The sequence below is a fragment of the Mandrillus leucophaeus genome, unplaced genomic scaffold, assembly GCF_000951045.1.
Source record: "Mandrillus leucophaeus isolate KB7577 unplaced genomic scaffold, Mleu.le_1.0 Scaffold448, whole genome shotgun sequence".
In the NCBI taxonomy this organism is placed as follows: domain Eukaryota; kingdom Metazoa; phylum Chordata; class Mammalia; order Primates; family Cercopithecidae; genus Mandrillus; species Mandrillus leucophaeus.
This window is the reverse complement of record NW_012104787.1, coordinates 362,999-390,236: the sequence shown is the minus strand read 5'-3', so window position 1 is coordinate 390,236 and position 27,238 is coordinate 362,999. Positions and strand designations below refer to the sequence as shown.

Genomic DNA, 27,238 nt, shown 5'->3' with positions numbered 1-27,238 from the left:
AAATTCAACGCAATCTCCATCAAAATACCACCATCATTCATCACAGAATTAGCAAAAAACAATTCTAAAATTCATATGGAACCAAAAAAGTGTCTGCATGGCCAAAGCAACACTAAGCAAAAAGAATAAATCCGGAGGTATCGCACTACCTGATTTCAAACTATACTATCTGGCCATAGTCACAAAAACAGCATGGTACTGGTATAAAAATAGGCACATAGACCAATGCAACAGAATACAGAACCCAGACATTTATTTACAGCCAAAAGCTTACAGCCAACTGATCTTCAACAAAGCAAAGAAGTGGGGAAAGGACACCCTTTTCAACAAATGGTGCCGGGATAACTGGCTAGCCACATGTAGGAGAATGAAACTGGATCCTCATCTCTCACCCTATACAAAAATCAACTCAAGATGGAATAAGGACTTAGCTAAAACCTGAAACTATATAAATTCTAGAAGATAACACTGGAAGAACCCTTTTAGACACTGGCATAGCCAAAGATTTCATAACCAAGAACCCAAAAGCAAATGCAATAAAAACAAAGATAAATAGCTCGGATGTAATTAAACTAAAGAGCTTTTGCACAGCAAAAGGAACAGTCAGCAGAGTAAACACACAACCCACAGAGCAGGAGAAAATCTTTGCAAAGTTTACATCTGACAAAGGACTAACACACAGAATCTACAAAGAACTCAAACCAGTAAGAAAAAAAAAATCCCATCAAAAAGTGGGCTAAGGATATGAATAAACAATTCTCAAAAGAAGATATACAAATGGCCAACAAACATGAAAAAAATGCTCAACATCGCTAATAATCAGGGAAATGCAAATCAAAACCACAGAGCAATACCACGTTACTCCTACAAGAATGGCTGTTATCAAAAAAATCAAAAAACAGTAGATGTTGGCCTGGATGCGGTGATCAGGGAACATTTTTACACTGCTGGTGGGAATGTAATTAGTACAGCCGCTAGGGAAAACAGTGTGGAGATTCCTTGAAGAACTAAAAGTAGAGCTATCATTTGATCCAGCAATCCCACTACTGGGTATCTACCCAGTAAAAGGAGTTGTTACATGAAAAAAGATACTTGCACATGCATGTTTATAGCAGCACAGTTCGCAATTGCAAAATTGTGGAACCAACCCAAATGCCCGTCAACCAACGAGTGAATAAAGAAACTGTGGTATATGTGTATGTATATACAGAGTGGAATACTATTCAGCCATAAAAAGGAATGAATTAACGGCATTTGCAGTGACTTGGATGAGATTGGAGACTATTATTCTAAGTGAAGTAACTCAGGAATAGAAAACCAAACACCGTATGTTCTCACTGATATGTGGGAACTAAGCTAATGAGCACACAAAGGCATAAGAATGATAAAATGGACTTTGGGGACTTGGAGGAATGGGTGGGAGGGGAGTGAGCAATGAAAGACTACAAATAGGGTGCAGTGTATACTGCTCAGGTGATGAGCGCACAGAAATCTCACAAAGCACCACTAAAGAAATGTAATCAAATACCACCTGTACCCCAATAACCTATGAAAAAAAAGAAAAATATTTTTCCAAAGCACTTTTTCTCTACTGAGATTGTCCCCATCTCCTTGAATATTAAAATCACCTTTTTCTCCCAATGCGGGGGGAAGGTGGGGGAGGAAAAGCATGAAAGTAATAACTTGTTAAATAGCAATATCTGAAACTGAAGGTAAGGTCCAAGTAAAGTGCTAGATTTTGCTATACTTTAAAAAGCCAGTGTAGCTTTACATTATTAGCATGATTTGCAAATGAAATTCTCTAATACGGAACCACAAAAATCGGCATATGGAGGATCAAATTAGCACTACAGGTGAAAGCACTTGGTCACCTAAAAACCAAGGGAGGGGGGAAGAAACTAAAGCAGGTGGCAGGTACTTGTTACAGTTTAGGTAGCTGAACTATCACCAGATCATAGTTTAGAACTATCACCAGATATAGTTGGTGAAAATTTAATGAATATGAGGAAATGGAGGAAGCTCAGAAACCACAGTTATTTCCATTTTAAATAAGGATGATAGTTCTGTACCACCAGCTGTTTATAGTTCACTGAGTGAGGTTCTAGTTGATAGGAGATAATTACCTCTTCCCTACAGGAGGTGAAGTGTTTCTCATTCTGCAGACACCTCTGATGAATGGCCATGTGGGTATGAGACCAAGATAGCGTGCCAAGATCAGTTTGGTTTTTAATGATCTCTTTAAACACTTGATTTTCTATTTTTTCCTATTTAAGTGTAGAAAAATGTGCACCTTAAAATATATAGAACCACATTACTGGCTGTCATTTTGCTTTTACACAACACTTTAACTTTACAGGGAAAGTAGAGCATACACAGATAACATGCCATCCACAGCATTAGAAAAGATGAGGGTGGAGGATGTTCCATGGTCATTTCAACTTCAAACATTTTGAGATTTGAAGATTCTACTGATTCATTGTTTTCCCCTGAAAATGATTCTCTCTCAGTGCCTTATCAGGTAAGGATGTTCCCACTATCCCAGCCATTTCAGTTCTTTTATCTACTTGGAAAGGCCTATCAATTTTATCTTCCCAATCTCTCTCAAATTTGTCTCTTCACTTCCAATGCAAACTGCCACATACCTTAATAATTCTTACCTGCACTATGGCCCTCTTATCTTGTCTGCCTGCATCTAGTCTCTTCAAATAATCAAGTTCAACTAAAATACTACTTTCAGATTAATATCACTTAAGTACCACTCTCATCATACCACTTTTGTATGTAAAACCTTTCAAAAGCAGGTTGTGACTCCAAAATAGAAAAATGCTAATGGCACATTAAGCAGAAAAACAAAATCAAAAATAAATTATTTCCTTACAAATATGTAAGACGGTGTGTACATATTAATAAGAACTAGAAAAGAACACAAAAAGTTAAGAGAAATTAATTTTAAAGGGGCTGAGACTTGATGTTTACCAATACTTTCTGTTATAGTACCATTTGTAAAACAAGTAAGTAAAATCTTTCAGTGACCACTTACTGCTTATGTACGATAAAACTTAACCTCTGTAATCTGTAATTCCAAGCCTACCTTTCCAACTTATTTTCCATCCTTCCTTTCACACAACCTAAAATTCCAGACAAACTGAACTGCACACTTATCATATTTCCCTGTACTGTTCTTTCCCAGTTACGAGCCACAGCTTACATGATAACCTCCAGCTGGTACATTCTTTTCCTTCATTTCTGTGTGTCCAAATCCTATTTAACTATCTTTTATAATTCAGTTCAAACAATACATTCTCCACAAACTGTCCCTGATGTCTCCTTACTCAAAACCCCAATAAGCATTTCATCTATTTCTCTCCTATAAATGTAACATGCTATATTTGTATTGTATTGCGTGTGTGTGTGTGTACGTGTGTAAGAAGTAGCTCCCTTTAGGACAGGGTCTTTGTTTTAGCCATCTTCGTATTCCACTCAAGGAGTAACATAGTGTCTTTCTGAATAAATATGTAAAATATGTGAGTACTTATTTTCAAAAGGCAAGGGCCAGGAAGACTAAAAACTAACTGAAATTATTACTCTTAGTTATACCATGATCCTTCTTTTTTTCACTCAAATTTATTCTTAACTCAACCTTCTTACCTGAAGATATGTTATTCTCCGCTGGACCAGTTCTGTCAGATCTTTGGCCTCTTTTTCCCGCCAATCACCTGCTCCATCTGTTTGACTGAGGTAGTATAGATCCGTCATTATAGACCTGTTAAAACAAACAACATTGGAGGTCTTATTAGTACTGCTTCACTGGATTACACAAAGTCTTAAGATGAATGCCAAATTCCTCATAAAGATTGATGCTCATATCGATGCTGGTACTCATCTTTTATTTTCTATCAAGGTTGTGCAATTCAAAAATTAGTCTCTTAAAATCCAATATTCATTCCTATAGTAAATTTTCACTGTTGAGAAAATACACTTTTTTTGTTCAAGCTAGTCAGCTGCACTTGTTTCCCAACATAGAGCACTACAGAGATCTGGAGGAAAGTGAATACGCAAAGCAAACAAATGAGTAAATTAACATAGAGAAAGAAGTTGATGTTAGTATTTGTTAGTACCTCTTGGTTCTCTCTACTATCATTTCATGTCACCTTTTAATTTTTCTCTTCAAAGTTACACTCTGAGTGACTGAAAAAAGATCAGAGGAAAATTTTTACACAACTCTTAACAGTATAAACCAAGGGTCAGCAAACTTTTTCATTAAAGGCCCAGATAGTAAATATTTTAGTCTCTATGGATCTCTAAGATCCTTTGCCTTTGTAGCAGAAAGCCGCCATAGATAACACGCAAATGAATAGGTGTGGCTGTGTTTGAATAAAACTTTATTTACAAAAACAGGCAATGAGTCAGCTTTGGTCTCTGGGCCATAATTTGCTGAGTCCTGGTCTAAACTAACAAAATGACTGTTTAGCATCAGAATACCCACTCTGTTTAGCATCAGTAATTTCAATTACAACATGCTGGATTACCTGCAGAGTAAAGTAAAATCTCCAGTAAGCTAAAAAGAGAAACTTTAGGGCTGCTACAAATGGTTTTATTTATATTGCATTAAATAAAAATTATGACTTGCATTTAGCAAGAAAGAAAAGTAAAAAGCAAGAGTCTCTGTTTGTCTAACATCCTCTACAAATCTGTCGGCAAATTTATAGCTAATTTCTAATTTTTCACATATCACCACCAGCACTTTTACTAACTGAGACACCATCTTCTCTCACCTGGATTACAACAACCTCCTAACAAGGTCTCCCTGCTTCCACCATTGCCTGTGTCTAAAGTCTATTCTCAATATATCAGACAGATCCTGTTACAACATCAGGCAAATAATGTTACTACTTTGTTCTTAACATGAATTGGCTCCTCAGCTCACTCAGAGTCAAAGCCAAAATTACTACTTTGACCTAGAAGACCCCACCCAATATGGCTCACTTTGATCTCATCCTTGTCTTTGATCTCATCTCCCACTACCATCCTCTTTGATTTTTCTATTTCAGTCACACTGGTCTTGTTGCTAACTCCTGACAGTGTCAGGTATATTCCTACTCCAGAGCTTTTCTATTTGCTCTTCCCTGCCCTGGAATGCTCTTTTCTCAGGTATCTATTCACATGGCTCACCTAAATGACCTTGAAATCCTTGCTCAAATGTCACCATCTTCATAAGGTATTCCCAGGTTATCCCACTTAAAAATCCAACACTCTCTCCCGTCACCCTCATCCCTTGGTTTTTCCTCTCCTTCTGTTTGAGTAGGTAGCTAGGCAGACATGAGAGGGCAGGGGAAGTCACCCTCTTAACCCCCAAGCAATGTCAGGTGACTATCAGATGATGGTCAGGCAGTTGTTAAACTCTCTCTCGAAAATAATTTAACTGGTTGCAGCTGGTGCCAGGGAAAGGCAGTCTCCTAAATAGATAGAAAACAACTGAAGCTGATCATCAGCAGCTTCTTGATAAGTTTTCAAGAGTTGTGTGAGCTGGCTCAAGCATGTGTACTAAGAAGCAAAATGGCAGACTAACTGTTATATGACCTTCCTCTAGGATCACTCAACTGGTAAGGAAAAAAAAGCCTCAAATGAGCATGTGCACAACTTCAGTAAACACACTGCATAAGCGATCTCTCCCAAGTGCTGGCAGGCCACTGCTCATGCAGACAGCCTGCCCCAAGGAAAAATCAGGTAAGAAGAAATGCAAACCCTGGAACCACAGCAATATATACAGGCACATGTCAACGGTCAGACAGCGCACTTGATCCTCTCAAGTCGCCTGCTTGGCCCTCTTACAAGTGTACTTTACTTCCTTTCATTCCTGCTCTAAAACATTTTAATGAACTCTCATTCCTGCTCTAAAACTTGCCTCGATCTCTCACTCTGCCTTATGTTCCCCCGGCCAAATTCTTTCCTCCAAGGAGGCAAGAATCGAGTTGCTGCAGGCCTGTGTGGATTCACTGCTGCTAACACTCCTTCCCTGATTATTATATATTTTTCTAAGCAGTTATCATTTTCCAATATACAATATCACTTACTTCTTATCTTTCATGCCCTACTAGAATTTAAGCTCCAAAAGAGTGAACTTTTTTTTGGTTGCTTATTTTTTCTTTTTGTTTAAAATCAGCATGTGGAACAGTGCATGTCACAGACAAAATATTCAATAAGTATCTTTAGATGAATGAAAAAGTAGCAAAAGAAAAACTTTCAAGAGTTTATATAATGAGATACCGGTGATAATTTTTATCTTTTACAAATCCAGTTTGATGGTAGAGAGGTTTGGGGAATAATCCTTACCCAGGTGTAGCTCCAGCTTTATCCCTTCTCAACACTTTGTATTAACTCCTCTGTTCAAGGCATGCTTAAGAGTATGGATTATTTGCTTATGAAAATTATAAAGTTAGAAACGTATATTGTCAGAAAAATTACACATCTAGAAATCACTTACAATGATTGTATTAACTAAAAACATAAAGCATTATCTGGAGATTCCAAGAGTACTTAGAGAAAACTGATGTATTACAATAAATAAAAAACAACAACAATAAATAGGTACACCTATTCTAAGTGCTTTACATTATTTCACTTAATTCTCACAACAATCTTACAAACTAGGTAAGAAATGGCAGGCATTGAGAGGTTAAATAATTTGCTCAAAGTCACAAACCTGAGAAATGTCAGAGTAGGAAATCAAACCCAAGCAATGAATTTTAAAGTCGAGGCTTCTAACTACTACACTAACAAATATCAAAGTAGGAGGTCCAGAGCACAATAATGTGTACTCTGCTCAACGTAAATATCCAAAAATTAAAGTCTGAATCAGAGGAGAGAGCTTTGGGAGCCAGACATACCAATTTCTCAATTTTGGTTCTACCTCCTACTTTGTGTCCTAGGAAAATTATTTTGACATCTCTGAGACAAAGTATCAAAATACCTTCCATATAGCTCTTTAAAAAAATGCATAGTGATAAGACACACAAAATAGTAATACATGTGGTAGCCGCTTTTTTTTTTTTTTTTTTTTTTTTTAAAGCTAGAGACCCTCAGAGAGTTGTTTCTGAGCTTTTCCATTGTGTCTGAAGAGCATCTACTAATAATTCTACTACCAAGAGGAAGGAGCCATTAGATGTGGGTAACAGTAACATGTGGTTCTGATGATCAATCATAAAAATGATCCAATAGTGAGTTCCCTATAACACCCTGAAGAAGGGGATTGATCAATGAGAAGGAATCACTTAAGAGACAGAGAAACATGCCCTCAACAATTGTCATTTGCCTAAGAGTATGTGACACAGTCTTAGTACTCTTTTATTCCTGATTCTTAACTAGATGCTAAACTATTTAGTAAAAATGCAATGGCAGCCCACAGGAAAGTCTTATTTACTATCACAGAAAGCCATTAGAAGTACACATGATTAACAGAGAATCCATGATAATAGCCCCTTTTGAATAAAGTGAAACTATTAATTCAATTAAAAATTAAAAATCTCAGCCAACATTTAGACTATTCATCCTAAATTAATAGTGGAACAACTTTGAATAATGCTTTGGAACAACAGTTCCATTTGTGAAGCACTTTAGACATCTGTTTCATGTGTCAACATTAATCACATACAGGACACTTTGCAGCTTACCTACTTCCATTTTCACCCTTTTTAAACAGGGCAAGAGGCCAATATGTAATGCCTTGTCCATTTTCTTGTTTGTTATTCTCATCTAGGATTCAAAACATTTTCTTTTCATGAAAGAGATTTTGGCTGCAAAAACCAAACCTACAATGCCAGAAATTAACCTGAAGTCTTATAGACCAGGCAAAGTTTCAACGGTTTTTTCATACTATAAAACTGAGTCCTCTATGGACTATTATGTAGACTACAGTACACTAATTTTTTGTGATAATGCAGTCTGGGTATCAATATAAGTTACTGTAACTTCATGGTCCACTAAAATTAAGCTTGTTTTTAAAATCTTTTGTTTCTTGGCCTCTCTGTTGGAGACCATGGAGGGAAGACAATCGAGTCCAGGATACAACCTTAAATTCAAACTAGTTCTTTACTGTTTCAATTATTTTTGAAAGTTATCATCCTGCAGTATGTATTTTTTGGCCAAAGACAAGAGGACAATCAAATCAGCAAGGGAATCATGGTGACTCAAAACCATTCTGCAGAAGCCCTGGGTTTTCAGTAACTGTACCCTGAAACCAAATCTCCTAGAAGAGTCCCAGAAATCAGGGAATCTGGCTGTTGTGGTTTTGACTATGAACATATCAAGAAATCTAGTAAGTGGGCATACTAAAGATCTAGTATGAGACCAGGTCAAGGTTTGGGAAATAACAAACCTAGGCAAGGGACCAGCAAAATAGTGCTGGCCATTTGAGGATACAATAAAGTTGCCTGAAGACACTGAGTAGAATAGAATTTTGTTTGTTTGCTTTTTGTTTTCTGAGATAGAGTCTCGCTCTGTCACCCAGACTGGAGTGCAGTGGCGCGATCTCAGCTCACTGCAGCCTCCACCTCCTGGGTTGAAGCAGTTCTCCTGTCTCAGCTTCCCGAGTAGCTGGGATTATAGACATGAGCTACATGCCTGACGAGTTTTCTTTTTTTGTACTTTTGTAGAGATGGGATTTCACCATGTTGGCCAGGGTGATCTCAAACTCCCGGCCTCATGTGATCCACCCTCATGTGATCCACCCTCATCGGCCTCCCAAAGTGCTAGGATTATAGGCGTGAGCCACCGTGCCCGGCCGAGTAGAATAGAATTTATGACTCTGAAAGCAAGTCACCTATGGCAGGTATTAAGACCTCTATTTCAAAAATTGGTTATGTTTTATGTTCTTTGTATTTTCTGCTAATTTCTCTATTTTTCTATTTTAATAGTCACAAAACTATTTTTTTAAAAAAAGACTTCTAATCTGCCTCTATGCCACTGAGGAACGAAACACAAAGAGGGCTTTTTGTTTACACCTGATTCAAAATGTTAAAGAGAGAAGTTCGGTCCGGCGTGGTGGCTCACGCCTATAATCCCAGCAATTTGGGAAGCTAAGGCAGAAGGATCACTTGAGCACAGGAGTTCAAGACTGAGTTAGGCACCATAGCAAGTCCCCCTCTCCACAAAAAATAAAAAATCTAGCTGGGCGCAGGGACACATGCCTATAGTCCCAGCTACTCAGGAGGCCGAGGCAGGAGGATCGCTTTAGCCCAGGTCGTTTTTGCACCACTGTGCTCCAGCCTGGGTAACGGAGAGAGACCTTGCCTCAAAAAAAAAAAAAAAAAAAAAAAAGAGAGAGAGAGAGAGAGAAGTTTCCTCTAAGGGCCAGCACAGAGATGGAATCCAGGCAAGAAGGTGAAGGAATGAACACTTATGAGGGTAAATGTGACTAAGATTTACTCTCAAAGTCAAATCCATGGGCAAATCTGCATCATGGGCAAGAAAAATTACTTGAGTTTTGTCCAAAACTGTTTTTACTTCAGTTTGCTCCTGCAGCAAAAATAAGCAATGCTAAGGATGAAAACATGACCAGGAGACAGGCAAGAAAACAAAGCTCCTTGCTGCCTCCTTATCTCGAGGAGGAACTTTAGGATGCCACCATCTTGACCACTGACACGAGTGGGGAAAATTCCAGACAGATGACAACAAAAATAGCTTATACTATCACATATAAGACAACAATTATGCTACTTTGGTGAGTGATGTCCACTAGGCTTACGTTTAGTTTCCAGGCCTTAACATTTTTCCTATTGAGTCTTTCAATAATCTGCCTTTATCTCTGCCAGTTCTGCAGAGTCTAAGAGTTAAGTTTTCCTAATGTATTAATAGGTCTGACCAGAGCCTACTAGAATCTATAGTGTGTCAAGCACTATGTGAAGTATTTTATATATTTTCCCTCATGTAATCATCACAATGCTGTGCTACAGGAATTATATCCCAGTATGTAGAAGACAAAAAGCTCAGAAAAGCTAAGTATTTAGCAATTAAGAGAAAGGATTTTGGAGTAAAACCATTCTGCTACTTGGCCTGTGTTAAGCCACCTAATTTCTCTAGAACTGAATATAACTTTAGTTATAAAAAAGGAACTAAGCCAGGTGCAGTGGCTCACGCCTGTAATCTCAGCAATTTGGGAGGCCGGAGTGGGCAGATCATTGAGGTCAGGAGTTTGAGACCAGCCTGGCCAACATGGTGAAATCCCATCTCTACTAAAAATATGAAAATTAGCCGGGCGTGGTGGCACATGTCTGTAGTACCAGCTACCCGGAGGCTGTGGCATGAGAATCACTTGAACCTGGGAGGCGGAGGTTGCAGTGAGCCAAGATCGTGCCACTGCACTTCAGCCTGGATGACAGAGCGAGACTCCGTCTCAAAAATAAAAAGGAACAACTTTGGGAGGCCGAGGTGGGCGGATCACCTGAGGTCAGGAGTTCGAGACCAGCCTGGCCAACATGGAGAAACCCCGTCTCTACTAAAAATACAAAATTAGCCAGGTGTAGTGACGGGCGACTCTAATCCCAGCTACTCAGGAGGCTGAGACAGGATAATAGTTTGAATTCAGGAGGCGAAGGTTGCAGTGAGCTAAGATCGTGCCATTGCACTCTAGCCTGGGTAACAAGAGCGAAACTCCATCTCAAATAAATAAATAAATAAATAAATAAATAAATAAATAAAGGAACAAATAGCCCAGGCACGGTGGCTCACGCCTGTCATCCTAGCACTTTGGGAGGCCGAGGTGGACGGATCACGAGGTTAAGAGATCAAAACCACCCTGGCCAACATGGTGAAACCCTGTCTGTACTAAAAATACAAAAATTAGCTGGGCATGGTGGCATGCGCCTGTAGTTCCAGTTACTAGGGAGGCTGAGGCAGGAGAATCGCTTGAATCTGGGAGGCGGAGGTTGCAGTAAGCCGAGGTCGCACCACTGCACTCCAGCCTGGCAACAGAGCGAGACTCTGTCTCAAACAAACAAGCAAGCAAACAAACAAAAAAAAGGAACAAATAATGTATACCTTGTAGGACTATTGTGCTGATAAAATAACATAATGAATGCAGAACCTTTATCATAGTGACTGGCATATAAGAAATCCTTAGTAAGTGATTATTTTTAATGTAAAATCATTCTTAAGTTTGGAAATCACACCCAAAAGATGTGTGGTAGTAGGAAGCAAAACAGGATTAGAGCCACTAGATGAAAAACACTCTTTTCCACCTGGAGATTCTTCTTCTAATGCAAACTTTATTTTAGGAGACAGTGTTCCATTACAGGAGATGAAAAATCATTATCTGGCTGATAGAGACTACGTGATGAGCAGAATAAGGATGACTTCATAAAGATATGTATCCCTTTGCACATGAATATTAGGATTAATGTTTTAGCACCACTTGAAAATAAGCTTGGATTCCTTAGAAGAAAGACAATCATACAAACACATTTTGTTCAAAGAAATCCAAAATTCAAGAAAGAATATCCACATTCCAGCTTAATATAAATCTCAAACCACATCTCAACTTAGTAAGATCTTCCTTCCTCCCTTCCTCTCTCTCTTTCTCTATGTGTTTGTGTGTGTATAAAACAAAACACAAAGAATAGAAGGTTTGAAGGTTCACGAAACTCAACTTTTCAAGAGTGGGAATATCAATTATTGGACCTTCCAAAGAGAATGAAAATACAAGCTATTGGGCAACAACAACTATGATCATAAACTTTAAAAAATCATAAACTTAAAAAAATCTGTAAGCTATTAACCTATCAATCTTTCCCACTGTACCCCTTATTTGAGTCAAAGTCATTTCCTTTGTTACATAATCCCCCACAATGTTTTTTTGGACATTAGCAAATCAGCATAATTAACATAAGTATCGTTCACTTTTTGGAGAACACCATTTAGTCTAAGCAAAGCTGCCCTATATGTTACTGATAATGAGATGATGCAAACTAGGTAGGGGAGATGAGATTGCTACTTTATCAGATTGTTTTTCAATAGTTTCGGTCAACACAGTTGAAAAATGGCTCATCTCCTGTATTTCAGTTTGAAGTTTTATAATTGTTATAAATTACCATAAACAGGACTTGGTAAAAGAAATAATAAAATAAACGAATAAATTTTTTAAAACTGTGGTAATTTAAAAAGCAGAAAGAAGCAGCTTTGGTACCCTTTTCATAAACTGGTATCTGGCAATATGAAGATGACAAAAATAATCAGAGCAGCAGTGATTAAGTTAAACATGTCTCTCTCTGCATCGGCCTGAAAGGTTGATAAGACAAGACTCCATGATATGCTTAGAGGTTGAGGTACACATCTAAAGTGCCATAAATCCAAGCACTGAACCTACAATACTACATAAATAATAAAACCACAATGGCAAAAATACTTACTCTAAACCACTTAATTCTCTCTACTGCAAAGAGGTAGGCTAGGGTCAATTCATGGTCAATGATATCAAAAGCTACAAATATATTTAACTGTATTACTGGGAAGAATGGTCATATGCAATCACTAGAATGAAATCATCATTTAAAAATCTAGTGATGCTAAAAATTGATATCAATATAGCAGACAATAATTACTATGCTACTCTATATTTATTATACCATCAACACCTCTAAATTCTTAAACAGCCTGTAAAAGCTTATAAAAGCCCAAGAATATTACTAATTACTACGAGTTGATTAACCAACTGTGGTTGCAGGCAGATAAGGCTCTACTAGTTATTAGCTATCAAGGTCAATCAGGGAAATAAAGTGTTTTGCTAAAAATCTCAGGTGAGTTGAATCTTAGAACCAATATGATATTTGGCCCCCAGGCTGCATTTTAATGCCCGGTAATGCAAGTGATGAACAACAGGAGCCAGATTCCAGAAGAGAAAACGTGGTGCCCTGACTACCAGGAAACAGCTTCAAGTGGGCAACAAAGGAGTCGTCTTCCCCCCACAGCTCACTGATGGGGTCACTAACCTACAGAGAAATGTGATTTTTACCAGGAAACACAGGCATCAGTAGTGAACTCACAAACAGAAACAGGGAGTTTGTAGTTGTAGTTCTCAAAGACCAGCAACTTTAGCATCACTTAGTATTACTACTACTATTATGATCTGTTTTTCACCACAGAACACTTCTGACAACAAATGCATGCGTTTTCCACATCAGATAATTCTCCAAATCTCTGTGGACACCTACTAGGTAGTGACACGAACTACCCAGAATTAGCCCAGACCTCTCAGTTCCATAATACTACACCCTACTTCAGATGCCATCGCAAGTACAAAGTGGCCAGGGTACCCACACTCTGTCAAATTTGGCTACAAATCAGGGGCTCCCATAACGAACTACTCAAGTTCAATAATCTGCTAATAATCTTCTAACGTAGGTAGAAGGCTGCAAAACCCTAATAGAGCCCAAGACTCAGGAGGGCTCTTTAAGAAGGCAGGCCCATACCCAGGTGGCAGCCTCACTGACTATGGTCCCAGCTACAGACCTAGAAACCTATACACTATAATTTGAGCCCATGTAAAAATAAAATGGACTTTTGTATCATATAAAAATTAACAGAGGCGAACACAAAAGTTTGTTTTAATTCTTATACTTAAGTATCTTCAAAATGGTCAGTAAAAGGGTATATTCTATATAATAAAAATCCTTTCTATTTGTACATCCATCAGTTTAAGGGTTATTTCTCTAATATTTGATTGTGCTTTGCTCATTATTTGTATTACTGGATTCTAATCTGGCTTCCTGGAGTTAAATTACTACCCTATGAAGTTATATCCCAGGTTGATTGTCATTTCTGTTTAAGACAGGAAAATAAACTGACTTGGGTACCTTTACTTACCATTTTTGTTTTCAATGAACTACCATTATTTAACATATGCTAAACGGCACTGTAAGGAATCATAATAATTCAACAAGAACAAAAAAAAAAATGGAAAATTGATTTATATCAGTTTCTCAGGGGCCCACTTACTATATTCACTTTTCATTTGTACATATGGTCACAAAACATATGCGAGTTATAAACACAAATTATATTAATATTTACAAAATAATTCCTTAAAGAATTATTTTAATTCAGCTGGACATGGTAGCCCATGCCTGTAATCCCAGCTACTTAGGAGGCTGAGGAAGGAGGATCACTGGAGACCAGGAGTTCAAGACTGGCCTGGGTAACATAGAAAGACCTCCACATCTTTAAAAAAAAAAAATATATATATATACACACACACACACACACACACACACATATACACACACATATATATACACACACATATGAATTATTTTAATTTTTAAAAAGACTGGAAAATTGAATTCTCAAGTTATCTGATTACTCAAATCTTTTTTTTGGGACAGACTCTTGCTCTGTTGCTCAGGCTGGAGTACAGTGGCATGATCTCCGCTCACCACAACCTGTGCCTCCCAGGTTCAAGTGATTCTCGAGCCTCAGCCTCCCGAGTAGCTGGGCTCACAGGTATGCGCCACCATGCCTGGCTAATTTTTGTATTTTTAGTAGAGACGGGGTTTTTAGTAGAGATGGGGTATCGCGATGTTGGCCAGGCTGGTCTCAGACTCCTGGCCTCAAGAGATCTGCTTATCTCAGCCTCCCAAAGTGCTGGGATTACAGGCATGAGCCACTACGCCCAGCCCAATTGCTCAAATCTTAAAATTAAAGTTTCCATCAGAAGTCAGTGGCCAAAATTCTCCTTTACATACAGCATAGTCCACCTAAGTCAAATGCTCTTCAGATCTGAATTGTCCTACAAAACTGTGATAAGCAAAGAACACAAGCACAAAATTCCTTTTAAGAGAAGCTTCGTGCCTAGAATCAGCTTTAGGGTAGAGAAATATTAAGGACAGAATTAGTCAGCATTTGGTTTAGTGGTCTAAGTATGGCATGACTGCAAGCGGGGCTAAATATATCAAAGAGTCTGTCCAATGTGTGGCCTAATAATTCACTGCCCCTTGAAATCCATGCTATCATATTTCTGTAGATTCATTAATGCTAAAATGATTCCAATAGACAGATTTTTATTTATAATTTCACCTAAAACAATCAAGCAATTTTTCAAAATCATTATAATATTGCTGCTAATGTTAATAAATATGAAATCTCTTACTTGTATGGGGTAATTCTTTTCCTCTTCACAGTAGTAGGTTGTGCTAATACAACAATTTTTCTTTTATTGTTCACTAATGAGACAGTAATTGCCATCAGAATCCTACTGGGAACATAGACTTTAAATATAATAGGCCTAAAGACAGGTTTCACTGTATTTATAATGATTTTCAGATATATTTTGTTCTGCATGAACACAATGCCAAAATGTTTTCTTTTCTGTGGAAGATAAACTTCGTATTATTTAGCAATGTGTGCATAGGAGAAACAAATTTAACCAGGCAGATCTCAGGTTCCTCTTTCCAGCAACTAATGAATGAACAATGAACAGAATGCTCCTTTTTACTTAAAGAAAAAAAACCTGTTAACCTTTCATTAGAATAATGCTATTTTAAAGTTTTTTATGTTTGAATTAGAAATGTAACCATCGGACTCACTCAGTATGAGTTCCAATGTACCAGAATGCAAAACTGCATACTCCGCTTCAAATACTGATTATATATAAAGTACATTTATAGAAAGATGTTTTAATGTATTGTTGGCTGGCACCACTACCTTCAGAATTTATTTAGAATATAAAGATTTCTAGAAATACATTTTAATTAATACTTTCTGGTGGTATATTTTGGTTGATGAACTGTACTTGGCAATTACCATCCTTTGGGACCTCAGGTACTCTTCTCCTCTTAAATATTGTAGGTGCTATTAATATTTACCACTCAATAGATGGATTAACAAGTCTGTTTCTCATTCTTAGATTATAATCTTTTCTAAAGCCCAAATAAAATGTGAAAGGAGAATTGTACCTTTCATGATGTCCTAAATCCAAAAGAAATTCATCTGCATGTCTTTGGAGTTCATTTCCTTCTAAGTTCTTCAATTTCTTCAATTCACTCTGTAGGAAAAACCAGAGCTCTTTAGCTCCATTTTCAATCCTCCTCCTCAGGATTTCATGATCCTTCCCCAGACCTGCAGTCAAAGAACAGAGGGTCGTAGCATTTCCAACATTTTGATAAAAGGAAACTTTCGATTATTTGTGCTAAAGCCTATATACTGAGGAGGGAAAAACAATGTATAATCACTTACCATTTCTGGTCTGTTTCTTGTAATTTTCAATCTGTTCTTTGGCCTTAACAAGCTGCTCTTCTAAAACGCGTACTCTTCCTATAGCTGGCCCCTGATCAATGGGGCCTTCTGGTATCCTGTAGTTTAGGCAAGAAAATGTAAACATTTAGCTTTTAAACTGTGCAACAAAATACAAGCTCACTTTGCTAAAACATTTATACTGTAAACTCCATAAGTTGCTGAGCCATACAGCACAAAAGAAGTACCAAATGGATTTTTTTCTTCAAAGGTATAGGATTAACCAATGAAATGACAATAAAGAAAAACAGAAAATAAAAATCTACGATCTTCTAGGAGTTAACAAACCTCTAGAGCTGTTTCCTAGAATCTTTCATCCCATTACTTAGAGTACCACCATCAGTGGCAAAGCAGTCAATTTTTCATTAGCATTGAGAGTAACAAAAGTGAAGGAAAAAGTACAGAAAAGGCTTAAAGGGAATAAGGAAGCATATCTGAACACATGTCTAAGGACATGCTGAAACATCAAATATAATGTATTTCTAAATTAATTACAATATCAAACTATGTAAATATGTCTTTCTATTCATGACATTAGACTACTAAGCATTGGTCTTATATAGAAAAAAGAAAGACAACAGTAGAAGATAAAACATATCAGAAAAAAATTGGGCCAGGTGTAGTAGCTCATGCCTGTAATCCCAGCACTTTGGGAGGCCCAGGTAGGAGGATCACTTGAGCCCAGGAGTTCATGGCCAGCCTGGGCAACACAGCAATCCCCTGTCGTTACAAAAATTAAAAACATTAGCTGGGCACATGGTGGTGTGTGCCTGTAATCCCAGCTACTCAGGAGGCTAAGGCAGGAGGATGGCTTGAACCATCCTTGAACCATAGTTCAAGATTACAATGAACTATGATCATGTCACTGCATTCTAGCATAGGCAGCAGAGTGAAACCCTGTCTCAAAAAAATAAAAATAAAAAATTGAAGATTATTGTTCTATTCATTTCCACCAGCAACAAAAACAATCAGTCAATAATATAAAATGTTGGAACACGGAACAGCAATCCAAGATCTTTTACATATATTATCGACCTCTCTGTTCAACTTAATTCCAAACTGTGCTTGTTCCTGTTTTGTTTTTATGTGACTTATGGCAGTATATCGTACTCCACTTTGATGTACATAATACAGTTTTGTGCTAGACTAAACAAAGGTCTCCTAAAGATATCCATAACCTAATCATGAAACCTGTGAATATTACTTTATATGGCAAAAAAAAAACAAACAAACTCTGAACATGTAATTAAGGATTTTGAGATCGGATTATCTAGGTGAGCCATTTTGTAATAACAAATGTCTTCATAAGAGGAAGATAGAAGAAGATTTTACTACAAAAAAGGAAAAGGTTATGTGGCTGTTAGCTTTGAAGATGGAAGAAGCAACCATGAACAACAAACTCATTTTCAGAAACTGGAAAAGGCAAACAAACCAACAAACGAACGAAAAAAAAAACCCTAGATGCTCCTCTAGAGCTTCTCTAGAAAATCCAGCCCTCCTGACATCTTGGTTTCTGCCCAGTGAAACTCATTTCAGATCTCTGGCCTCCAAAACTCTAAGAGAATAAATTTATGTTGTTTTAAGCCATAAAGTTTGTGGTATTTGTCAAAGTAGCAATAGGAAATTAATACATACATATATTGATCCTTTTACAAAATTGTCCTAAAGATTAAATCACTGATTTTTCTTTCAAAGTCTGTTTAAATGAGGAAACGTCTGTAAAAGTATTTAGCACAGTGTCTGGTAATAAATTTTATGAAGGCTACTATTATATCTGAGCTTTGTCATTTTAGAGATGAGCTGTAATCTCAAAAAGTCTGGGCTATCTATTCTTACCATCATGACCAGTTTAAGGGAACTTAAGTTTTAAATTATAGTTGGCAGAACCTAAATTCAGATGTCAACAGAGTCTTTTTTTTTTTTTTTTTTTTTGACACAGTCTCAATTTGTCACCCAGGCTAGAGTACGGTGATGGGATCTTGGCTTGCCACAACCTCTGCCTCCCAGATTCAAATGCTTCTCGTGCCTCAGTCTCCTGAGCAGATGGGATTACAGGCATGTACCACCATCCCTGGCTAATTTTTTTACATTTTTAGTAGAGACGGGGTTTCAGTAGGTTGGCCAGGCTGGTCTCAAACTCCTGGCCTCAAGTGATCTGCCCACCTCAGCCTCACAAAGTACTGGGATTACAGGCATGAGCCACCGCGCCCAGCCAACATAGCCTATTGATGCAAACACTCTGATACAAAAGTTTTTATAGCTTCTCTAACATTTTTTATATAACCTGATAAAGCCAAATTAACTGTCAATTACCTACACTACTTCAGAAAACATGTTTAATAAAGTAGCTATTGTTACAGCTATACCAAAGTAAGTGGAGACATTTTATAATTTCTTGTAAAACTGTATGCATTAACACTGAACAGGAGCATAAAAAGTAACTATCTTCCAATTAGGAGTGTCCAAGGCTACAGAATATGAATGAAAAAGCCTTCATTTGTATAAGCACAAAGTGAATAATAAAATGAATACAGTAGTTAGGTGCACAATTACCCAATTTATGAGCACGCATACATACACAAATGAGGCATGTCCTGGATATAGTTTTTAAAAGTTATGTTTCTAAGATTTGGCTCTTAATCTCTTTCTGAATTAGGTGGCTGGTTTCTAGGAAACAATTTGAAACTAGAATAAAACTTCAATCTCTTGGGATTTATTTTGGCAGCAATATGCCATAGGACAGGAATGTCCTTTTTCAGAACATATTTTAGTGATAGAAAAATTGACAATAGAAAGATTATGTCTAGGTTCTCCTTTTTATCTCTTTCTTCAAATATTGGTGGAATAAACATCAGAGGCAAAACAGTCATGAAAAAAATAGCATATGATCTTCTCAGTAGCTTTCCACAAAGATTTCCGATCTAATTCTAATAAAACATAATAGAATTAGTAATCTATATTACCTAATAATCTAATCCAACTGTGAAAAAAAACTGTACAAAAGAAAAGTACTGGAAAAATCACTCTAAAAAAAAAAACAATACAGAAGAACTATTCTTTCCAAACTCCATCCAGAAAAGAGTTAATAGGCACGAACAGTCTCTTTTCTGAATACTTAGGGAACAGAATGCTTTCTTATCATATTCACCACGCCAAAGATACAGATACATCCACTTCTAGCCAAGATATTTACCATCCTGCCTGAAACAAGTCAAAATCCAGATGAAATGTATTAAACAATGACCTAATAAAACTGCAATCAAGCAACAAAGGGCAGTGATCGCCAGAGAAGGAAAACAAATGATGACAACCCTATGACTGTTCCAGCTTACTGCATTCAGAGAGTTTCCAGACCACAGTATATGGAGGGGAAATGCAGATGGAGCCAGTACATTCACTGAGTTGAAGAAATGGAGCTAAGAGTCTAAAAAGACCAACACAGAGTTTGAATAAGAGAACTGTAGAGGAGAGAGAACTCCAGAAATCTGCAAAGGTACCATTTTGGAATCAGCAGAGTACTCATCAGCACACACATATAAGGAACTACTCAGGCTGGGGAAAGAACTCTCTAAAAGGATTAGATGAAGTAGTACCTGGCATTCATACAGATTAGGTAGAAACAGTTCCTGATCCTACCAAACTAGAAAACCGTAATTCATGGGATGCTGGGTAAAATGCTCAGAAAGATTTGGCCTCAAAAGTAGGAAAATGTGCCCCAGACCAAATATTGCTTAGGTCCTGCTTAACAATTATTAAAAAACAAAATAGGATAAAATTATTTTTAAATAACGTAACTACATCCCATAACAAAATTTAAGAATATTTGCAAATTATACAAAAGCTTCTAGTAACCAACAAAGTAAAATTCATGATGTCTGGAATCTACTTACCAGGCTGGCAAAAAAAACAAGAAAAGATAACCCATGAAGAAGAGTGAAATCAATCTATCAAAACCAACTCAAAACTGACACAGATGTTAGAATCACCATAAAAATAACAGTTATTATGACTGTATTTCACATGTTGAAAAGTTAGAGACAGGGAAGATATAAAAAAGATGTTAAAATTTTAATAGATAGGCCGGGTGCGGTGGCTCATGCCTGTAATCCCAGCACTTTGGGAGGCTGAGGCAGGCGGATCACCTGAGATCAGGAGTTCAGGACTAGCCTGGCCAAAATGGTGAAATCCCGTCTCTATGAAAAACACGAAAATTAGCCAGGCATGGTGGCAGACGTCTAGGTTCTCCTTTTTATCTCTTTCTTCAAATATTGGTGGAATAAATATCAGAGGCAAAACAGCCATGAAAAAAATAGCATATGATCTTTTCAGTAGCTTTGCACAAAGATTTCCAATTTAATTCTAGTAAAACATAATAGAATTAGTAGTCTATATTACCTAATAATCTAATCCAACTGTGAAAAAAAAAAAATCCCAGCTACTCAGGAGGCTGAGGCAGGAGAAGTGCTTGAACCCAAGAGGCAGAGATTGCAGTGAGCCAAGATCACACCTCTGCACTCCAGCCTGGGTGGCAAAGTGAGACAGAAAGAAAAGAAAGAAAAGAGAGGGGAGGGGAGGGGAGGGGAGGAAAAAATTTTAATAGATACCCAAGTTGAACTACTACAGATGAAAACTATAATGTCTGAAACGAAAAGAATGAGATTTACTGCAGATTATATATTGTAGCATCTACTCTAAGAAACTAAGAAACAAACAGCAATGAAACTCCAATTAAGTGGAAGAAACGAAGTAATAAAGATTAGAGAGGACATCAATGAAATGGAGAAAAAGAAAAATAGATAAAAACCAATGAAAACTAAAATATGGTTCTTTAAAAAAAAAATCAATTAAACTGGCAAACTTTCTTCTAATAAATATTTTCGGTTTTATGGTCCGACCATCAAAATTAAGGCTATTACTTAGGTGTATATATATATACACATATATATATACACACACACAACACTTAAAATGTAACAACTTAACAATGGAAAATCATTCTTAGCTTGTGGGCCATGAAAAAAAGAGGTGGTTGGTAGAATGTGACCCATGAGCTATAGTTTGCTAATCCCTATTCTAGCCACACTAAGCGAAAAACATGGAGGAACTAAAAGCTAGTATTATCCAGATATCAAAACCAGAGAAAGATATAGTCAGAAAAAAATTACAGAACAGCATCTCTCATGAACACCAATATAATAATTATAAAAAATTTTAGCAAACCAAACCCAACCATATGTAATGTAGATAGTAAATCATGATTAATTAAGGTTTATCCTAGAAATGCAACATTGGCTTACCATTAAAAAATAAATCAACATAATTCTTCCTATAAACAAAAAAATTTTTTGAACAAAATTTTACAAAACACATTATCTGAATATACTCAGAAAAAGGACTTAAGAAAAGTCTAATGTAAATTCCTGATAAAAAGTGTCAGAAATGGCCAGGTGCAGTGGTTCACGCCTGCAATCCCAGCATTTTGGGAGGCCGAGGCGGGTGGATCACCTGAGGTCAGGAGCTCGAGACCAACCTGACCAACATGGAGAAACCCTGTCTCTACTAAAAATACAAAATTAGCCGGGCGTGGTGGTGCATGCCTGTAATCCCAGCTACTCGGGAAGCTGAGGCAGGAGAATTGCTTGAACCTGGGAGGCAGAGGTTGTGGTGAGCTGAGATTGTGCCATTGCACTCCAGCCGGGGCAACAAGAGCGAAACTTTGTCTCAAAAAAAAAAAAAAAGTGTCAGAAACTAGGAAATTAAGGAAATTTCCTCAACCTGATATCAATCATCTATTAAAAACTTACTGTTAACACCATAGGTTAATGGTGAAAGCATAAGTATATTTCCCCTAAATCAGAAACAAAACAAGGATGTGTCTCTCACCACTTCTATTCACCACTATATTGAAAATTCTAGCCAGTAGACTAAGGCAAGAAAAAGAAACAAAGGCATTCAAACTGGAATGGAAGAAGCAAAGCTATCCTTGTTCACATGACATGATAATCTATGTTGAAAATCTGATGTTGTTTAACAAGGTTGCAGAATGTAACATCAACATACAAAATTCAATTGTATTTCTATATTCCTGCAAAAAACAACTGGAAATTAATATTTAAAACCACATTATTAGTTACAATAGCATCAAAAAAAATGAAAAAAATTAAGTATCAATCTGGCAAAAGATGGGCACGACTTATAAATTTAAAATTATAAAACAACATTGAATTTGTTTAGAAATTGACAGGCCAGTACTAAAATTCATATGGAAATACAAACATCTAGAATACGCAACAGAAATCAGAAAAAGATAAAACTAAAAGGCAAACACCATCTGATATCAAGACCTATTGTATCTGGCGTGAGTTGGTGTTTGAATGACTGAACGAACGAATGAATGAATGAACAAAAATTTTAAAAATAAAAAAAGTTTTTAAAGGCCTATTATAAAACTACATACAATAATCAAGACAGTGAGGTACTGGTATAAACACAGATGACAATGAGCATAATGAAATAGAAGAGAGTCCAAGAATAAGCCCACACATAAATGGACACTCAATTTATTTTTTTAATAAAGTCACACAGATAATTTATCAGACAAAGGACAGTTTTTACAAGAGGAAAGCAAGAAATTACCTTTCTGACCCTCAGTTCAGCAAAGTTATCTTAGCTATGACAGAAAGGTGTGATCCATAAAAGAAAAAATTGATAAACTGGATTTCACTAAAATTGAAAGCTCTTCTTTTAGAAAGACACAGTTAAGAGAATGAAAATATAACCCACAGACTAGAGGAAAAAAAATTTTTTTTTTTGAGACAGAGTCTCACTCTGTCACCCAGGCTGGAGTGCAGTGGCGCGATCTCGGCTCACCACAACCTCCACCTCCCGGGTTCAAGCGATTCTTCCGCCTGAGCCTCCCAAGTAGCTGGGATTACAGAAGCGCGTCACCACGCCCGGCTAATTTTTATATTTTTAGTAGAGACGGAGTTTCGCCATGTTGGCCAGGCTGGTCTTCAACTCCTGACCTCAGGTGATTCACCCACCTTGGCCTCCGAAAGTGCTGGGATTACAGGCATGAGCCACCGCGCCTGGCCAAGAAAATATTTTTAAATCCTACATCTGTTAAAGGACTTGTATCCAGACTACACAAAGAACCAAATCATCAGGAAAAAAAGAAAAAAAACTCATAAGCAAGAAGATTCAACTAAATGTTTGAACAAAAAAGACAAATAGGCGAATTAAGCACATTAAAAGATATTAGACATCATTAGTTATTAGGTAAATCCAAGAAAGCTCGACTGTGCAGCTGCAGCAATAGCTATATAGGCTGGCCTGGTTTACTGCTTGCATCTGACATCACAAAACAGGAAACAGCAAATCACTAGGGTTTCCTGTAGATGATCCTCATTCCTATTTTAAAAGCCTTTAAGGATGCCTATATGTTAGGTTTTTCTGAGATTTGACATATATTTCAAAAATTATTCTCCTGAATAAAAATTTGATGAAAATCTTTATTCAAACAAGAAGGTACCCTTCTAATACCCAGACATTAGCCCCACTCTAAAGGAATTCAACGCTTATAAAACATAACATGAAAACCAGTAAATTACTGGTTTGCAATCAGAATATGAAAAAATAGTGAGTTGCAGCCTAAATGAAATGATTACACAGCTCTCTGAGAAATTAAACTTTTCTCATTAAAAATGCACTTAATAATTCATGTAAAACAGGTTGCCTTTCTTAAACACTTTCAACAATTATGCCATGAATATTGGAAAGAATAAAGATCTTAATTAAGAAAAAGAACGTAGGCACAAATAAACAATATTAGGAAAGAACAGAGAATCATAAATACAGATAAAGAATTTTAAAACGTATCAAAAAGTACTATGAATATTTTCAGGCACTTGCTTTAAAAACATGAAAAAAATAACTTCTAGAGGAATTAAACTACAAAATGAACTCAAAAATATATAGAAATTTTCAGCGGTCAAAAATCGATTGAATTTTTTGAAACTTTAGATTCAAGCATTTTTTTTTTCTTCTTTTGAGATAGAGTCTCAAATGAAAATACAAACGATATATTAGTAAATATAGCAATGTATTTTAAAATACATTTGTCACCAGGCTGGAGTGCAGTGGCACAATCTCGGCTCACTGCAACCTTCACCTCCCGGGTTCAACCGACTCTCCTGCCTCAGCCTCCCAAGTAGCTAGCATTACAGGCACGCGCCACCACGCCCAACTACTTTTTTTTTAATTTTTAGAAGAGACGGGGTTTCACCATGTTGGCCAGAATGGTCTCGATCTCCTGACCTCATGATCTGCCCACCACAGCCTCCCAAAGTGCTGGGATTACAGGCATGAGCTACCGTGCCTGGCCAGGTTCAAGTATTTTTATACGAGTTTTACAAATATTCACAAAACATCTGAATCAAAATCTAGGAAATATAAAAAGAGAGGAAATTCTAAAATTCCATTCTTGAGATTAGTATAAGATCAATATAAAAGTAGACTAGGATAACAAAAAAAGACTAATTCAAATATAAGTTTATTTTCAAACTCCCAAATGACACATTGGTAAATATAGCAATATATTTAAAAATACATGACTATCTCAACTTTATCCTAAGAATACTACATTGGTTTACGATTAGAAAAGCTATTCATTTAAATTGATTGCATTAACAAATTAAAGCAAGATAAAATTACAATCTCAATTGAAACAAAAAATCATTAGATAAAATTTACCACTTATTCATTATGAACACCTTAGCAAGAAAGAATGAATGGAAGGTAAACTCTTTAATTCAGTAAGCAATATTAGAAATTCATAAATAAATACCACATTCTATGGATCAACTCATCAGTAGCATTCCTTTTAAAGCTAAGAACAATAGAAGACAGGCCTGCCATCTATGCTTCTATTCATCACGGCACTAAAGGCCTTAGACAAGGCAATAAGATAAAGAAGAAGACTTACAAGTGTAGAAAATGAAGAAACAAATGTTATTCAGATAATATAAACTTTTAATACAGAAAATCCAAGATAATCTACAAATTGTACTAATAAGAAAGTTCAGGGGCATTACTACATACAATATCAATGTACAGAAATTAAAGTTCCTATACAACGACAACCAGAAATTACTAAATGTGTTTTTTAAAATATCACATTTACAATAGTAACGACAGAATCATAATCTTTCAAGGAATAAATCTAACAAAGAGCAACATACTTAATACATTAAAAAATTATAAATTTTCTGAAGAAGTAATTGTTTCTCAAATTGATCTATAAATTAAATGCACTTCTAATAAAAATTCCAAAAGGATTTTTTACTTAAATTTAGCAAAGTGATCCTAAAATACGTATGAAAAAGCAAACTCTCCAAAATAAGCGAGTTCATTCTGCAAAATAAGGGGAAAAAATAGGATTTCTTTCCCATCAGAAAACAAAACAAAGTTTTAGTAATGGAAATAGTGTGGTATTGGCACAAAGTCAGATAAGTAAGACTAATGGAACAGAATTCCTAGAAAGAGATCTCAGCATATATGACACAGGTATCATTCTAAATTACTATGGAAAGGATAAATAATTCAACAAACTAAGAAATAGTTTCACAGAAAATTCAAACAATCTTACAAATAAAATTTTAAAATTTTAGAAGAAATTCTGCATTCTTCACGATCTTGGGAGAGAAAAGAATTTCTTAGAAGTTTAGAGAAAAAAAGTACAAAGAAACGAACAAAGCCTCCAAGAAATATGGGACTATGTGAAAAGACCAAATCTACATCTGATTGGTATACCTGAAAGTGATGGGGAGAATGGAACCAAGTTGGAAAACACTCTTCAGGATATTATCCAGGAAAACTTCCCCAACCTAGCAAGGCAGGCCAACATTCAAATTCAGGAAATACAGAGAATGCCACAAAGATACTCCACGAGAAGAGCAACTCCAAGACACATAATTGTCAGATTCACCAAAGTTGAAAAGAAGGAAAAATGTTAACGGCAGCCAGAGAAAATGTCGGGTTAGCCACAAAGGGAAGCCCATCAGACTAACAACAGATCTCTGGGCAGAAACTCTACAAGCCAGAAGAGAGTGGGGGCCAATATTCAACATTCTCAAAGAAAAGAATTTTCAACCCAGAATTTCATATCCAGCCAAACTAAGCTTCATAAGTGAAGGAAAAATAAAATCCTTTACAGAGAGATTTTGTCACCACCAGGTCTGCCCTACAAGAGCTCCTGAAGGAAGCACTAAACATGGAAAGGAACAACTGGTACCAGCCACTGCAAAAACATGACAAATTGTAAAGAGCATCAATGCTAGGAAGAAACTGCATCAACTAACGAGCAAAATAACCAGCTAACATCATAATGACAGGATCAAATTCACACATAACAATATTAACCTTAAATGTAAATGAGCTAAATGCTCCTTGCTAGGAAGAAACTGCATCAATTAACAAGTAAAATAACCAGCTAACATCATAATGACAGGATCGAATTCACACATAACAGTATTAACCTTAAATGTAAATGGGCTAAATGCACCAATTAAAAGACACGGACTGGCAAATTGGATAAAAAGTCAAGACCCATCAGTGTGCTGTATTCAAGAGACCCAGCTCACATGCAGAGATACACATAGGTTCAAAATAAAGGGATGGAGGAAGATATACCAAGCAAATGGAAAACAAAAAAGGCAGGGGTTGCAATCCTAGTCTCTGATAAAACATACCTGAAACCATCAAAGATCAAAAGAGACAAAGAAGGCCATTATGTAATATTAAAGGGATCAATTCTACAAGAAGAGCTAACTATCCTAAATATATATGCACCCAATACAGAAGAACCTAGATTCATAAAGCAAGTCCTTACAGACTTACAAAGAGACTTAGACTCCCATACAATAATAATGGGAGACTTCAACACCCCACTGTCAACATTAGA

At 36.6% G+C, this 27,238-nt stretch overlaps 1 protein-coding gene across 5 annotated transcripts in view; it reads right to left on the bottom strand.

Annotated features, from left to right (window-relative positions):
* FUT8 (fucosyltransferase 8 (alpha (1,6) fucosyltransferase)) overlaps nucleotides 1-27,238 on the bottom strand; it is a 337,429-nt gene that overhangs the window by 109,927 nt on the left and 200,264 nt on the right. For 4 of the 5 annotated variants that reach the window (XM_011994214.1, XM_011994219.1, XM_011994216.1 and 1 more), the window contains 3 exons: nucleotides 16,222-16,337; nucleotides 15,942-16,104; nucleotides 3,649-3,763 (listed from right to left, as the gene is read on the bottom strand). In XM_011994214.1, coding sequence (XP_011849604.1) covers nucleotides 3,649-3,763; nucleotides 15,942-16,104; nucleotides 16,222-16,337 — 394 coding nt within the window. Of the gene's footprint in view, nucleotides 1-3,648; nucleotides 3,764-15,136; nucleotides 15,239-15,941; nucleotides 16,105-16,221; nucleotides 16,338-27,238 lie in introns of all 5 variants that reach the window. The other variant, XM_011994217.1, reaches the window with a different exon arrangement.